This window comes from Patella vulgata, chromosome 8, assembly GCF_932274485.2.
Source record: "Patella vulgata chromosome 8, xgPatVulg1.2, whole genome shotgun sequence".
Taxonomy (NCBI): domain Eukaryota; kingdom Metazoa; phylum Mollusca; class Gastropoda; family Patellidae; genus Patella; species Patella vulgata.
In genome coordinates this window covers 26,438,895-26,455,049 of record NC_065886.2, presented here as the reverse complement: position 1 = coordinate 26,455,049, position 16,155 = coordinate 26,438,895, and the positions used below count along the sequence as shown (strand labels likewise).

Sequence of the window (16,155 nt, the reverse complement as noted above, 5' to 3'; positions counted from 1 at the left end):
ACAAACAGTTGTATGCCAAATTTGCCATTGAATTTTTGATTTTATTCAATGTGAGCTTACTAATCACTTTCAGTTAAAAATTAATTTTTCTACGTCATAAAAAATATCATAATTTTAGTTAAATAATAAGTTTTCAGCTTGCCAAAGATGACCTAAATATTCTTGAGGGAACAATATCTTAAAGGAAAATTGCTAATAATCTGCTTTACTATGGATTGTCCTCATTTTCTTATTGGTAACATAAGAGATATACATAACATTTACCTTGTGGATGTGTGCTAAGGTATGGTTTAAAATAATCTAAACCATGAATTCCTCCTCTAAATTTATTTTTCCAACCAACAATAACCTGATTACTAGATGTTTGATAATCTATATCTTTAGTACTTGTAATAGTTTCCAATTCTTTTACCTGGATAATAATCAAGTTTTTAAATTATTCATATTGTAGTTACACATACTAGCAAATATATGTATTTCGTTATATAAAAATATTGAACACAATGAATAATATATATAGATGCCATCATTTACCGATTGGTTAGCGAATGTGCGTTGTATCATTAGATCAGTCTTTGAGTCAACTGGTGTGGTTTAGATTCCCCGGTTGTAAGTGACAAGGACTAGGGTCGCCTGTCCAACCTCATGGGTTTTCTCCAGGTCCTTTAGTTTCCTCCCACTGCTAAAAACCCCTACGTACAAGCAAATTATTGAAATAAAAAATTGAATCATGTTAGTCCCGAAATGATCTAGTTTGTGTTGAGTGGACGTTAAAGACCATTTTTCTCTCTCTCTCTCTCCCCATTCATACCCAAAACATATAAAACTATAATTTTGAAAACAAGCTGTTACCATGCAAGACACAAATGTGGGCATAGAAAAATCATAAATTATTAATCGACAAAAATAACCAAGAAACTTGGATCAGTTATCTATTATCTTCATTTATAAACTATGTAACTTACAGTAGATCCAGCAAGACGACCAAGACTAGGGGCAGACGTCAGTACTACAATTCCAGGAGATTTAAATACAGCATACTTATCAGTACCATACCACGCCCTCACAAAGATGCTGTATGATATAGACTCTACCAACTTTTTATCTAAAATATATTTTATGTTTTAATTAACAATAAGTTGTAGATCACCTCATTACTATATATTTATCAATTTGTTTTTTAACTCGGTTATATATTTATAATGAAATTTGAAATCCATAGAATATAAAAGTAATTAATGGGCCCAAAGCCGAATGATGTGACACACCAGCAATTATAGGATTTAATATACTTCCTTGATTTACCTAAAGCTAAAAAAGCCATCATATTTTCACCAACATCGAACCAGGTCCTGTCTTCATCTGAATCAAATATACCAGTTGGTGTATCTTCATTTGAATGCCCAGCACTTATTTCATATCTGTATAATAAAACACAATGTTGTAGAACAATAGAAGCTATTAGTTACGCTTTATACAATCATTTAAATCAGAGGTGGCCAACCTTCTACATACAAATTCAGATGCGCCATACAGCTCTTGTACCCCTGTCAACTTGTAAAAATATTATATGTTTATAGGCAGGACGAATGCAGAACAAAGGTCCATATTTCCTAGTTTGATTCATTCAGCATATTTTTAACTTGAAAATAAATTAATGTAAAGAAGACAACATTCACAAAAAAGGATGTGCTTGAATACTAAAATCGCTAAAAATAATCAATCGGCTTACTGCCTTACTTATTTTCTCTGGGATGTAATGCACCATTTCTAACTAACCAATATGCCATGTTAAGACGCATGAACAGGAGGTAGGTCATGTCTGATTTAAATGATGACTTTCTTAATCCTTTAACGCTCAAAATCCATAGCTACATTATATTCCTATTTTCAAAATGCCTATAAAGGTTGTATTTTATTGAATTAACAACACAGTTTTATTTTATAGTACTTAATAACCTGGCTGTGTAATTAGTATTATTAGTAATTAAAACTTGCTATTACTAGACATTCTTACCTGATAACAGAAAGACCTTGTGTATTTGTAACTCTCCATCTAGCAGCTAAATAGTTATCAGAGGATGTGTAACGTGGCTGAACTGCAGCAGTTGACACTAAATCTGTAACTTGTATAAGGTTGTTTGGATTCCCTACAGAAATATACACAGAAATAAAGAGATAAAATTTAGAAAAACGTCAAGTCAAATGGTTTTCTTTGAAAGTATTAAAGGTATTAAAGAGTGACATTTTCTAAATCATCATTTCATTTGCACATCGGATTTACAATTTGAAACAAAATACATGGTTAAATTACCTTGGGAGACATCATTACAATTCAGAGCAGCAGAGCATTTTTTATCTTGTGCACCGCAAGAACAATGTCCTTCACAATCATAGGGCTGACAACGTCTGACTAAATCTAATATTCCTCCTTCAACCAATTCAAATTCAGAATGAGCTGGGAGACTTTTAAATCCAACCTATGGTTAAAGTAAAGAGAATGATGTCAGTATAAGTTTCACATAAAAACAAAACAAAGATGGTTTTAACATTAAGCAAGTACCATATAATTATGTATTTATTCCTGCTTCATATTTGAAATATGGCTTGGAGAATAATTTTATTGTATGGGTATTTCAGTCATGATTATTAACAGCTTAGGAAGATACATCAAATATTCAGGACAAAGTTAAAAGATCCTAATAGAAAACATAAATAAATAATATTAATACTAACCCCATTAATAGCCCAAACTGATATGAATATTCTACTGCCAATCTGAAGTGGTTTAGTGTCAATGGTAACTGTCTGTACCATACCTTCATCATCAAAATCTGCTCCAATAACATGCTGGAAAGTTGCTTCTATACCATCCTAGATCACAAAAAATCAGATCAAACAATCAATTATATTATCTTAAGATTTAAAGATACAGTATGTAAGATTTAGATAAAGAGCTGGCCGTTATTAATATAATAGTTCAAAAATAGATAATACAAAACAAATATAATGAACATTTTATTCAAATTACTATATTCTGAGATAATTTTTTCACTACTTAAAGTTTTGACCTGCAATAAAAACCTGCAATAGGTCGAATTCCCACATCATACGAGCAGTCAACAATGGCATAATCAAGGGCAATAATGCCATAAGTAATCAGATTTTTCGTTTCACTATTATGACCAATGCCAGGCAGATGGGATGGAATATAACTTTTGTCACTAGAGCGGTCACAGGATTTTATGAAGTGAAAAAGGGTCATAACTGTAGAATTAATAAACAGAAATTTTAAAAATTCAATTGCTGTTTTGTTTAATCAATTTAAATAAAGCAAATAAATTTCAAACAAATCAGATGACAACTTTTGTCATTTCCTTTAGTTGCAGCAGTCATCCAATGATATTTCATTTCTTAGAGGTCAATTCTCTGTATCATACAGAATTTTCATGGTACATTAAGTTGCAAATATACAGCTGACAGGAATACAGGAATAAAATGTCTTATTCAAGAACATAAAACTTTGACATATAACTAGAGTGAGGATATAGAACATACAACTATGTAATTATATATCAAGCTCACCAACCATTGTGTTGTATATCTATCTTATTTATCATGCTGTAAGAATATTATACAGTATATGTCACCTTCACTTAATTACCTTATTGAGGTCAGTAAAGAAAGGCTTAGTTCCAACAGTGACTCTATATTCACTTATGCCAGTATGAAGATCAGCAAATCCCAACCATGCTATGTTTATTGAATTTATCGTCCAGCTGATCCATTCATTTTTATCTCTATGTAAAGCAGCGGCATGGCTTGTGTCTACAGCAAACATGCCTAAATTAGAAGAATTTAAAGTTTAGTATAATGGTAGTAAAAAATGTAGAAGGAAATGAAGTACTGATCAGACAAGCTTTATATAATTAAGTTTCTGGTTACGAAAGATTATTGAATGAAGATGTTTGATAACAATTTTTAAGATTTCATATTTGGCTGTGGTTTATATAGAACAAAAAAATATTTTAAACATTTCTGGCTGTATTAGGAAATGTTATGTAGGCTAAATTATAAAGTACACAACACTAACAAATGTTATTGCATTCAAGAATGGCTCTGGAATTGTAAAGTGACTCACTATTTTCAAAATATGCTAAAAATCAATTCGTCTGCTTAATTTATTAACACACTATTAATGCACTTGTGTAATTGCTGTTATTCAAGATACAAGAATTTATAATTTATAATTTACCTCTGGTAGGTGGTGTAGAATCAACTGTTATATCATCTGTAATACTTGACTGACACAAACCAGCTAAATTACAACCAATAACTTTAACTTTATATTTACTACCGTCATGTAGATCTAGACTTGAAAATGTATACTCAGTTAACACACTGGGAATCTGAAACACAATTTGAAATGAGCATGGTAGATTGATGTAAAAATTAAGACAGAAATTCATCTTACATTCAGGGGAGAGAGAGAGAGAGTGAATGATTTGAGGTTTTCACGAATTCAAATTATCCCCCCTTGATGATTTCATTGGCCACGTAGGTACATTCGATGAACCAATCAAAAAAACTGTTTACATACCAGTCTTAGCACCATTGTTTACATTCACTGCAATACAGCAGCTTGTCCACTCGATTATGTGAAGGTTTGCAAGGAATTTAATATCAGAGAAGTGACATGCACACATAATGGCAATCTTAGTAGCAATAAAATGTTGTCTATTTAAGGAATTGTTTGATTGATTGATAAAAACAGCACAATTACCAAGGGCAGATAATTTGACTGAACCATTAACATTTTTGTAGGTGTATAATCATTATTAAACTCTCATGCTCATTAAGTCATAATGACAGATATGTTACTTACCTCAATAGCGGTAGCGTTGAAATCTCCCAATAAATGAGGTGAAATAGAAATATATTGTCTTTCTATATCTGATTCATCATCAGTAAACTTCCATTCTATCTTAATACTAGATTTTGATATAACAGTTGATGACAAAATAGAACTATATGATGACAGAACAACTTTCTTGGTCACAACTGGTAATGTTGTATCGATCATAAAACCATTAGATGTAACCTCACTGTATAAACCTGAAAATATCACCAAACACCCCAAAATGATACCTCAAATGTCTTAATTGGATACAAAATATCATAATTTATCCTTATATAACATACAACTTTTTCTACTGTAATATTTGTTTAAATATGGTTAGTTCTTAAAAAAAGCAATAAGGATCATTATGTTTAAATACGACTTTCACTATCGTAATATTTGTTCAAATATGGCAACTTTAGTTTTTAAAAGAAACATTATGTTTTACATGGTTGCTGGTCTTTTGATACGAAGGTGATCTGATTCACTGTTTTTATGAGCATCAAAAGCACCTAAATGCATGGAATCCTACCTGCTTTATTATAACATCTAACAGTTATATAGATTATGGTATCAATAGGTAATAGTTTATTATCAGGTAAATTAGATCTGTAAGCTAGTTCAACCACAGGTAACTCCTGAGCTTTCAGTAATTCATCGCCCCCAGTGGTTGTTCCTACTCTCCATTCATATTTCTCAATACCAGATTCGGTATCCCTAAAACCATGCCATTTAGCACCAACAAATTTTCTGAAAAATAAATATCCATTAGTTGCATGAATAAAATATTGCCTTTCTATTGACTATAAAGATAAAAAAAAATTACAAAGGCAAAATAAACCATGACTTTAAATAAGATCTAAAATTTACCTTGTAGCCTGATATTCTATATCCAAATCTTTGGTACCATCTTGCACTCTACCAACAATCGGTGCTGTGTGGTCAACAATGACTCCATCAGAAAAAGCAGAAGTACACATGTCAGCCATATTGCATCCTGTTACTGTGGTGATGTATTTGATTCCAGGAGCAAGTTTGGATTGTGGGAAGGTAAAAACTGAAATATTTACATTTTAAATCAGTTGTTTTAAATTCTTTAGACTGGAAAATACCTGTGCAGATTAAAATATTGTCTATCCTAAGTGTAGGTCTTCAGAATTTGAATATGGAAAATAAACAGGTACTAGTTTAAAAAAAGTTATTTCTTACACTGAGATGTTCCCGTTTTTATTTCAGGAATGATGTCATCACAATCATTACAGGTACCAACTTTAACAGTATAGTATTTCATGGATGAATGGGGATCATGGAATCCTTGCCATCTAACGGAGAGTGGTGATTGGTTAGTTATATAATCTACATCATCTCCGTCAGAGTCTAGCACATCAATCACGTGTCCTACAGTAGGTGGTGTTGCGTCGACTGTTACAGGCCGTGATATAATTGTAGTAGATAATCCTGCACCATTAATAGCCTGAAAATATTTTGAATTTCATCAGTGCTTCATGATTTGCAAATGAAATGATTGGATGACAAAACAGTATAAATAAAAGGTAAATAATATATACAAAGTATGAGAATATCAATTCACATAGGTAGGCAATCTAATTACAATTAGTTTTTAATTTCATTTAATAACTTCTAGTGACAGATCTTCCATTTCAATGAGTCATACTATAACCCAAACAGATTTACTCATATAGCTTTGGTTCATAAAGAGCAACCTTGTATAACAATACAGACAATTTGATTGGTCAATAAGTTTATGTGATCTGAACATTGTCTTCAAGTTAATATGTCAGATGTCAATATAGCCCAATAGATAAATCAACAAACTGTAATGGACATCAATTTTAATAAGATTGATGTTTTAGTCTATATACACAATAATATATATAGTTCTATCCAATCATAGTTCATTACATTATTTTTCAAATGTAATCATTACAATTGCCTTCTCATTTTTAGAAATTGATTTAATGATTAATTACCATTACTTTATGACTATATAAAGAACTCTATAATAAAATGGAAGTGGGGTTTTAATAGAATGGTGCACTAAAAATATATATCATATTGTATAGTTATGTTTTCATAGACAGCATTAATTATACAACATACTTGTACAGTAACGAAGTAGGTATGACCATCCAAGAGCATTCCGTTTACATTGGCTTCAGCACAATCATTGGGTGTGGTGGTATATTTCGTGATGTCTTGGTGACCCGGTCTACTTCCTATTGCCCACCTATATTGACTTATACCACTTTCTATATCTTTGAATGACCCAGTCCAACTGAAAAAACATTCATTGAATCTTGGTTTATTTGGAATCTATTTTTATAAATATTTATCAATTGTATTTTAATAAATACATTGTATAAAATAAATTGTATAAAGATTTACTGTATGTATACTATTTATTTGAACACTAGAAAAGACAGGCATATTTCATACAAGGTGCAATGGGGCAATTTTGACATGACAGTGGTGGTTAATTCTACTCTCCATCAAATTCCAACTGTCAAGAGTTCTTTGACAACCACACCAACAAGTACACATGTGACTCTCATCGACTAGGTGCTGGTCTTTGCAAGGCCCTTCACCTTACACCAATCAGCACGGGGAAATGAGGTTGGAAAAATGGAGGAACTTTTTGGCCAACACAGAGACAGAAATGAGGTTTAACGTCCACTTCAGGACTAACATATGGTTCAATTTTATTTTAATAATTCACTTGCGTATAGGGGTCTATCGCAGTAGGTGGGAACAGGAGGACACAGAGAAGACCCATGAGGTTAGACAGTTGACCCTACTCCTTGTCACATTCAAGTGGGGAATCGCAACTATGCCACTTGGCTCAATGACAGACCTTGTGATTTCACGTGTTAACCACTAGACCATCCCCCCCCCCCGCCCCGCCCCAACACAGGGATTGAAACTATCACCTACTGGTAATTAAGCCTAGTTACATACATTTGATTAGTATCTTCTTTACATGTAAGACAGAAAATGCGTCTTTAGCTTGTACTAGTAAATTGTATATATTTATATATAATTACCACATAGATAAAACATCATTCGACTGTATATAAGTATTAGTAAATTGTATTGGTTTGTGGGTTGATAATGGTGGACTATTATCAATAATAAATCCTTCAGAATAAAGTGTTTTCGTTCTGTTCACAAAATCAGTGGCTGTAAATGAAAACAAAAAAAAATATCATAGTAATCTTTATTGTGCTTTGTTCATTTTATGTTCATGGCCATATATATGTGTGCCTTTTAATCTTTTCTAAGGTAATTAATGTTAAATTTTTAAACTGATCTAATCATAGTTGTACCTATTTACAGCAGAACAGTCAAGGAAAGTGGGACGGACGGACAGACACATTTTTAAACTGATCTAATCATAGTTGTACCTATTTACAGCAGAACAGTCAAGGAAAGTGGGACGGACGGACGGACAGACACATTTTAATAGTCCCCTGCTTTCTTCAAAAGGCAGTGAACAAAAAAGATTTGTTCAGTGTCATTAAGCCCTTGAGATGATTACATTTACTGAACGAAGAGGTAAGCCTCCATTGACTAACCTATATTCATAAACCTCCACTCTTTTTCAGATCTAGGATTTTATAACTGTATTTTAAAAGACAGAATTGCATCTCATATAAGACAGAATTGTCTAAGTATTTTTCTATTGTAATTTCTATATATACATACCTTGTATAGTGACATAATAAGTGTGGCCATTTTGTAAAGAAAGATGGTGGAATATTTTATGATTAATCAAGCCAACACTATGTTTAGTTACAATATCTTCTCCTCCTTCAACGGAACCTGTTCAATTATATATCAGATCATTAAATCTACAGGTAAAGAATCTAACATATTTAATTGTCATTGACTTAAAATATTCTAAAGAACATATTATATTTTTACTTTCAAAATGAACAGAAGTAAATGAAAAGGTTATGAAATGCATACCTATAGACAAATGGTATTGTGAAATTCCACTGGGATGAACAGTTATTCCTCCATTTTCTTCTACATCAATAAAATTATCCCAGTAAACAGTTACATCACTGCTGGATGACTAAAATACAAATCAATACAAAATTAGTCACGATATAGGCTATGCATATTTTTTTTCTAGAGCATGATCGGATGACATTGTAGTTTTCTATAATAACTTGATGAAAATAATTTGTTACCTGATATTTGAAGTCTTTAAGATTTTCTACCCAAACTCGACCCCCTGTAGGTGGTGTTAAATCTACTGTAATACCATCACTACAAGCATTCACTTCCGCTAGATCTTCTTGCCATTTCTCGTGAGTTGTATTTTTAGCTTCTGCATGGATACAGATATGATATCGACGACCATGTTTTAGACTTTCCAATGGGAAAATGTTGATGAATTCCTTGTCTAAAAGAGAAATAAAATTCAGCATACATAATATTCAATAAGCCTTGGGGACTGGACAATGTAACACATTCCTCAAGTGGCTTTATTATCCATGTTGTAATAAGTTACTTCATCTCATGATTCTCACTGTTTTAGCATAAACAATATTTTGGAATTAGGGGCCTGTTCTATAAATACTGATCATGGTTCAATGTGGAAATTGGTCAAAATTCTATAGAGTGACTACAATTACTAGTAAGTGACAATATCTCTTGAGGTATTTTTGACGGAACTATTTTTAGTTCAATACTAACTATTCCAGAAAATTATTTGAAGATCTGGCAAGAACTTACTTAACTATCTGTAGAGTGAATATAGGTATGGTAATATATATATATATATTGTACAAGTGGGTAGATTTGTGTGAATAAGGAAATATCTTAGCAGAGAATAATATGATTACAATTTTAAAGTAAACCAGGATACAACCAAACTTTAGCCCAATACTTGGTATTTAATCAAAATCAACACGTTTAGCTGCAGTAGAGTGATTATAAATATGTGGCATCTGGTAATAATATCTTACCACTTTCTCCACAGACTAAAACAGAAGGGTGTGAACAGGGATCCCTGATGGATACCAAATTTCTTGTAAAATGTGTTACTCTTGAAAAAGACTGATCTTCAATTAATCCCCACTTATAATTTTGGTGTCTTAATGTCGGCCATACAGCAGATATAATATTTTTATAAGGTGTATAGTCTACATCTTGTTTAAACCAGGCTGCGTTCAGTTCTAACTTAATCTTTCTTCCCATAGCATTGGTGTTATAGTCTACAAATAAAACAGAAAGAGCATGTGAGTAAACACAAGTTCAACACCCACCCATTTCTTTGACATATCTACTGTCTATGTTTCATAGTCATTGTTGATAACAAAATTATATAGTATATAGCTACAAATTTTTTGTAAACATATATTAATTTAGGTGCCCTAATTACCCCATACAAGAATGAATATTATAATTTTGACATAAAAAGTTACCTGTATTTACTGGTTGTCCTATAGCATCTATAACAATAGCTGGTGTAATTAATACAGGATCTATAGCTGAACAGTTTTTAATATCTGATGATATTATGGTTGATAAACCAGCTTTATTAAATATTCGTATAGCTAATCTTCTACATTCACTAAAATCAACTTCACCATCTAAATTGATTGTAAACTGAAACTAAGACAACAAAAGATATCTAAAATCTTAACACAATGAAGGTTGAATACAGACTACTTTTTGATAAAAAAGCATTTTGTTCTTCAAATTATTCAAATTGATCAATTCTAAATCAAATTATAGCTATTTAGAGATTGCATTGGTTACTATTGATTTCACACCACCATCTTTATGTATCTTTAGCATATATAGAAATAATAAATTTTCTATCTTTGTGTGCAAGGTAGCTAATCATCATACTTCATGATGGCTTTTGTACTCATGTGTGTTTAATTACATGTACATAATAAAAAAAACATTTTTAACATCAAGGTAGAGTATTTATAATGTCTTTGAAGTTATCTGGGATATTGTAATATTTTTCAAAAGCTGTGGCTACCATTTACTAATTGTGCGGTAAGTTCCTGATACAATGTCCAAATAATCCAACTTTAAAATGTAGCTAAAAATTATGATATTCTTTAGCATAAAATAGACTTTTACCTGTGTCTCACTGAGCTTCTGAACACCATTCACCTTGTTCCATTTAGTAAATAAGTGACTACTGTGTTTATTATCTGTTAAACTCCACATATATTTATCTATGGAAGATTCAACGGAACAAGCTTTATCCTCTGTGTTACTCTGGTAAGTCAAGCCAACTACCAACTAAAAAACCAAAATTTCAGGAATATCATCTTTATGATTTTGACACTTTTCAATATCCTTAAAGTGAAAATGAAACTATACACAGATTCAATATTTCTAGTTTTTAAATTATTCATCTATCCAACACAACATGAGTTCTACAACTCAATTCAATGTGAAAATGAGGGATGTCATGAATTAAAGGAGCATTAGGCAAGATTAGATAAAGAGCTGACAGTTCTCGCTATAATAGTTTAAAAAAAATAATGAAAACAAAATATGCTGAAAATTTCAGTCAAATTGCTTCACTCTGAACCGAGATATTAGCGTTTGAATTTTAGACTAGCCTCAATCATCATTACTAATGTCGGTATGATAAAAAACAAAGTCTCGATTATCCATTTTAACACTTAATTATTTTCAAAAAATGTATTCTAATCTGCTAAATATCGCAGACTAGCGATGACATCGAGAGTTCATTATGGTCTGGATAAGTTAATTAATGTCTAATTAGTAATTTAGATAACATTTCAGGCCTAAAGAAAGACACGCAATAGGCAGATATAGCTCTTGCATAATGTATGTTTAAAGAAATAAAAAATAAATCAAGAAACACTACTGCCATAGTTCCTTTTATTCAAAGGGGGAACCACAGTGGCTCAGTTGGCAAGACATTGGCTAGCTAACCTGGAGGTACCGTGTTCAATCCCTAAATTGGCCAAGAAAGTTCATAGGGATTTTCAGATGTGGTTCTCCAAGGTCAGTGGTGCAGGTCAGTGGGCCTGGCAAAGGACAACATATAGTTGTTTGGATAGGACAAAACACTGTGGTCCTGTGTACACATTGGAGTGCACGTAAAAGATCCCTTGGCATTTGGATGTCGATATAAGAGTAGGCCATTGTATGGCGAATGCCTGTCTTCATTAGCCCAGTTGAGCAGAACAGTAAGATGTTAAACAGCATTTCATTCATTTCTATTTAAAGAATTTAACCTGATGTAAGTTACCTGTGAACCTTGTATCTTTTTGTAGTCTACTTTCATTTTAGGTTTATCTGGCTCACTGAATATCGTTACACCATTACTGACCACAGGCTGAGAACAAACATCCCCTGAACAGAACTTCACACTACTTCGATATGTCTTACAATAATCCAGTGTCACTGTCTGGGAGATTCGACCAGAATTTGATAGAAAATTCTTATCAAGTACATTGCTCCATATATCATCTGTTAAACAAAATGTCAAATCAAATTAATCTCAGTTTATTGTAAATGATTGTTTGTAAAAATGATATTCGAAAGAGAAAAATCTGCTTAAATTAAACATCAAACTTTGAAATTACTAGACAATACAATGTATTAAGGGTAAAATAGTTATCTTTACCTGTATTTTTCTGTCTAACTTGTAAAGTCCATTTAACATCAGGATATATATGTTGATACTGATCTGATATCGTCCAGTGTGCCAGGTATATTGAGGTTGATATCTGGTAGTCAATATCAGATTTACAATTTCCTTCAATCTACAAAAATTATAATTACTACACTAACTTGTTTATCGCCTTTATTATTGTTAAAATTTTTAACATTATAACTCATGACATCAACTGGCAAACTATCGCCATTGATCATTTTTATTACGTTTTTCTGGTAAATCATTCATTTTTTTGTTTTTCATTTTGAGTCAAGCCTGTATCATTGCAGACCTGGGACTCTACTCTTCAGTGGATGCTTACAGCTGACTCCCTGATTAATTCACTTGATTTGATATATGTTGTTTATTTCTTGCAATGTCTGTGTAATTTGTCTTGTCCGCAAGTTTGGTTTTTTATGTAGTACAGTCGTCATGCACTTACTATTAATAGAAATGATTACCTTTAGCAATGATGCTAAAAAAAAGCTTTCTAGTTTAAATGAATAACTTTCCAAATTACAATAATATCATATCAGTTATAACTTTAGAAAAAACTGGATCGACATTAACATCACTAATGTATTAAGTCATCTTACCTGTTGTGCATGGTGGTTTGGCAGCCAGGCTAATTCATCATCTAATCAAAATAAACAAATGAAAGATTAATCTAGTTTGTGCATATCTTAATGGTAATCAACAGTATCAATTATATAACAGAGCTGTTTGTGGACAAAGGAACACTTCCAATGGCAGTAGTACAGACATTTAAAAAAGGGGGTCTCATCAGCTATCCCTGTGACATACTTTATTAGCTTCAAATCAGTTTTATATTTTTTAGTACATAATGTCAAAACACAGTATTTTTAGAAAATACATTGTAATTGCATTAAAAATAATTCTCAATTGCTCTTTAAATGGTAGTTTCTAAAAACTGAATTTAAAAGCAATGTGCACATGACCAAAATATCTAAGACATTAAGGATAGATTTGATGTAAAGTTATGTTAAGTTACCTTGTTGATTACAACCAGGACCATCGTTTATCTGAACAGTAGTACTCAGATCAGAATCTTTTTTAACAATGGTGATACCATTTGATGATGCCTTTGTCATTCCAGCATCACTTTTAGCTGTTACTGTTACATAATATGTCTAAAAATAAATTCATTGATATAACAAATATTCAGGTAATCTACATCAATTCAAAAAGATTGAATGATAATTGCTGTCTCTTATAAGCACAGCTTTGAAAGTTTATGTTATAAATCAAACAGCCCTGGTCTGTTGTAACCAGACAACATATACAACTCTTATATAGTTAAGTCACCTGTATGACTTTTAAAGAGGTTGGGTTATGATTATGGCCTCAAGTGTTAAATTAGAGCAGAACTAAAACTGTTGGCATCAAAAATCGATCACTGTGAACAGAAGACCAGACAGGGGTCATGACAATATACTACCACATTAAAATATGGGCATATCAAACTTCTACATCTTTACCAACCTTGTGAAGTTCAAGACCAATTCCACGGAATGTATGCATTGTTTTGATTCCAATATTTTCCTCTGCAATATCACTAAAATATGGTTTTGACCCAATGCCAACACTGTATGTAATGTGCTGGGCTAAATCATCAGACTCAAACCCAAACCATCTAGCAGTCAATTTACTGGTTGATAACTGGAAATCACTGTCTTCCAATTCCTTTAATATCAAGTATGTAACAAAACATCACATATCACATTTTCATGTTTTATAATTAAGAAAATGAAGCATGCAAATACGAAAAATCATCAAACATTATGTTAAAACAAGTACATTGTATGTTGTTCAACACTCCCATTTCAGAATAAATTTACAAATAAATAATTCAGAAATAATGAAAAGAAATGAAATGGGTTTAACATACTGATTCAGAAATAACATGACATACTTCTATATATTTTCAAATTTTTTCGTGTGTATTTGATTGAGTCAAACTTACAGTAACACCAAATATCGCTGTTTCTTCAGGTTGGACAACTTCAAACACAACTCCTGTGGCTGGTTTTCTGGTATTATGAACATATGGTTTAGATGTGAACACACTGTATAATCCGACAATATTCTCTACTCTTATAGAAACATAGTAGGTAAAGCTGTGATGTAAATTCCAGTGAAGATCAACAAGAGTAAAGCCTGTACAAGATGGTGGTGTTGCTAGGTTACAGCTTCCAGCTGATTTTAAGGGTGAATAAGGTAATACATCTTGAGCTCCGTCTGAACTCCCTGAAACATTATAGCAATGAAATCAACTAAGAGTTACAGTTAGATTCAAGAATCTGCATGAGGATATGCTGTCAGATTAATTTCATAGACTAGAATGGAAACACAATTTTTTCCTATCTTAATGATATCCTCCTTTAGGGTTAATTATGTTACCTAGTCAAACCAAAAACTTTTTGTTTGTTAAAAGTATAAAAATTCTTATATGTCTTGTATAACTGGTGATTATTAAAATAATGACACCAAAAAGACCTCCTTGATCTCTGTATCATATCCCCTAACTGCTTACATTCCCTGAATTCACAAATATAACCAGACACAATTTTTCGTGCCAAAATGGGAATTTTCCAATCTGATTAAAATACATATCTATATTTCGTTCTGTTTGTTTATACTTTCGATGGCCTACACTACATGAAGATCTGACTAGTTGTTTTGGGAGGTTGTGTCAAGAGGTCATACGAGCGGCTTTTGATCCTATGATGTCAGACATTTGATTTACCAATCAGCATTACCCACAGTTCTGTACACCTCATGCCAAAAGCTCACCATAACAGACCGTTTCATTGGCTAATCCCTCACATCATCCAGAACATGTCAATGATAACAACCTTTCAAGATCCTAGTTTAGTACAGACAAGTAAAATGAAATTTTGGACTATAAAAAATGAAATGAAATAGGATCTGTGTTTTGATCAGATTGGGAATTTTCAAGCAAATAGAGCATATTTTTGGGCAGTAATCAGGTTTTTCAGAATAAAGTACCTTTTTGATCAACTGTCATAGATAAATCATTTAGGTTGTATGGGTCCCACAAATATGATGCTTAAAACAAATGACATGATAACCAACCAATACCCGAATATATAAACCTACCAACAGCAGCAGTAAATTTTAGTTGTGTTGATTCAGGATCAGAAACAGTTTCTCCTGACCAATCAGCTTTGAGTATCCCATTTTCAAAATTAACGTTTACCTCCCCATTAAATGTTGGTGGAATAGTATGTACAATAATTGGACCTAGAACCTGAAAGAAAGTATTTAATTTATATAGTGACATTTTATACACAAAATATGAAAAAAAAACTACAATGTTATTTCAATTCACTTGTTCATATGCATTATCTGCAGTATGTATTCTTAGACATGGGGATACCAAAATAAAAACATGAATTTATATGTGGCTTGTTTTTATTTGGAAATATTATATTCAAGATCAGGTTTAGATTAATTTGTTGTCATTCTCAACATAACTTTAAACCAGAACATTAAAACAACATAACTTTGAATAAAGATTAAACCGGAA

At 31.9% G+C, this 16,155-nt stretch overlaps 1 protein-coding gene across 1 annotated transcript in view; it reads right to left on the bottom strand.

The window, feature by feature from the left end:
• Positions 1 to 16,155, bottom strand: part of LOC126829498 (uncharacterized) — a 39,025-nt gene that overhangs the window by 7,989 nt on the left and 14,881 nt on the right. Inside the window, exons 16-42 of the mRNA XM_056102857.1 lie at positions 15,726 to 15,876; positions 14,569 to 14,852; positions 14,088 to 14,288; positions 13,597 to 13,735; positions 13,181 to 13,221; positions 12,555 to 12,693; positions 12,177 to 12,397; positions 11,027 to 11,191; positions 10,354 to 10,543; positions 9,895 to 10,143; positions 9,115 to 9,329; positions 8,888 to 8,996; positions 8,624 to 8,740; positions 7,963 to 8,098; positions 7,022 to 7,196; positions 6,110 to 6,374; positions 5,771 to 5,957; positions 5,433 to 5,650; positions 4,886 to 5,115; positions 4,256 to 4,409; positions 3,665 to 3,843; positions 2,737 to 2,874; positions 2,315 to 2,480; positions 2,018 to 2,150; positions 1,306 to 1,421; positions 966 to 1,105; positions 265 to 412 (exon numbers count right to left, since the gene is read on the bottom strand). Of these exons, the coding sequence (XP_055958832.1) occupies positions 265 to 412; positions 966 to 1,105; positions 1,306 to 1,421; positions 2,018 to 2,150; positions 2,315 to 2,480; positions 2,737 to 2,874; positions 3,665 to 3,843; positions 4,256 to 4,409; positions 4,886 to 5,115; positions 5,433 to 5,650; positions 5,771 to 5,957; positions 6,110 to 6,374; positions 7,022 to 7,196; positions 7,963 to 8,098; positions 8,624 to 8,740; positions 8,888 to 8,996; positions 9,115 to 9,329; positions 9,895 to 10,143; positions 10,354 to 10,543; positions 11,027 to 11,191; positions 12,177 to 12,397; positions 12,555 to 12,693; positions 13,181 to 13,221; positions 13,597 to 13,735; positions 14,088 to 14,288; positions 14,569 to 14,852; positions 15,726 to 15,876 (4,606 nt within the window). The remainder of the gene's footprint in view (positions 1 to 264; positions 413 to 965; positions 1,106 to 1,305; positions 1,422 to 2,017; positions 2,151 to 2,314; positions 2,481 to 2,736; positions 2,875 to 3,664; positions 3,844 to 4,255; positions 4,410 to 4,885; positions 5,116 to 5,432; positions 5,651 to 5,770; positions 5,958 to 6,109; positions 6,375 to 7,021; positions 7,197 to 7,962; positions 8,099 to 8,623; positions 8,741 to 8,887; positions 8,997 to 9,114; positions 9,330 to 9,894; positions 10,144 to 10,353; positions 10,544 to 11,026; positions 11,192 to 12,176; positions 12,398 to 12,554; positions 12,694 to 13,180; positions 13,222 to 13,596; positions 13,736 to 14,087; positions 14,289 to 14,568; positions 14,853 to 15,725; positions 15,877 to 16,155) is intronic.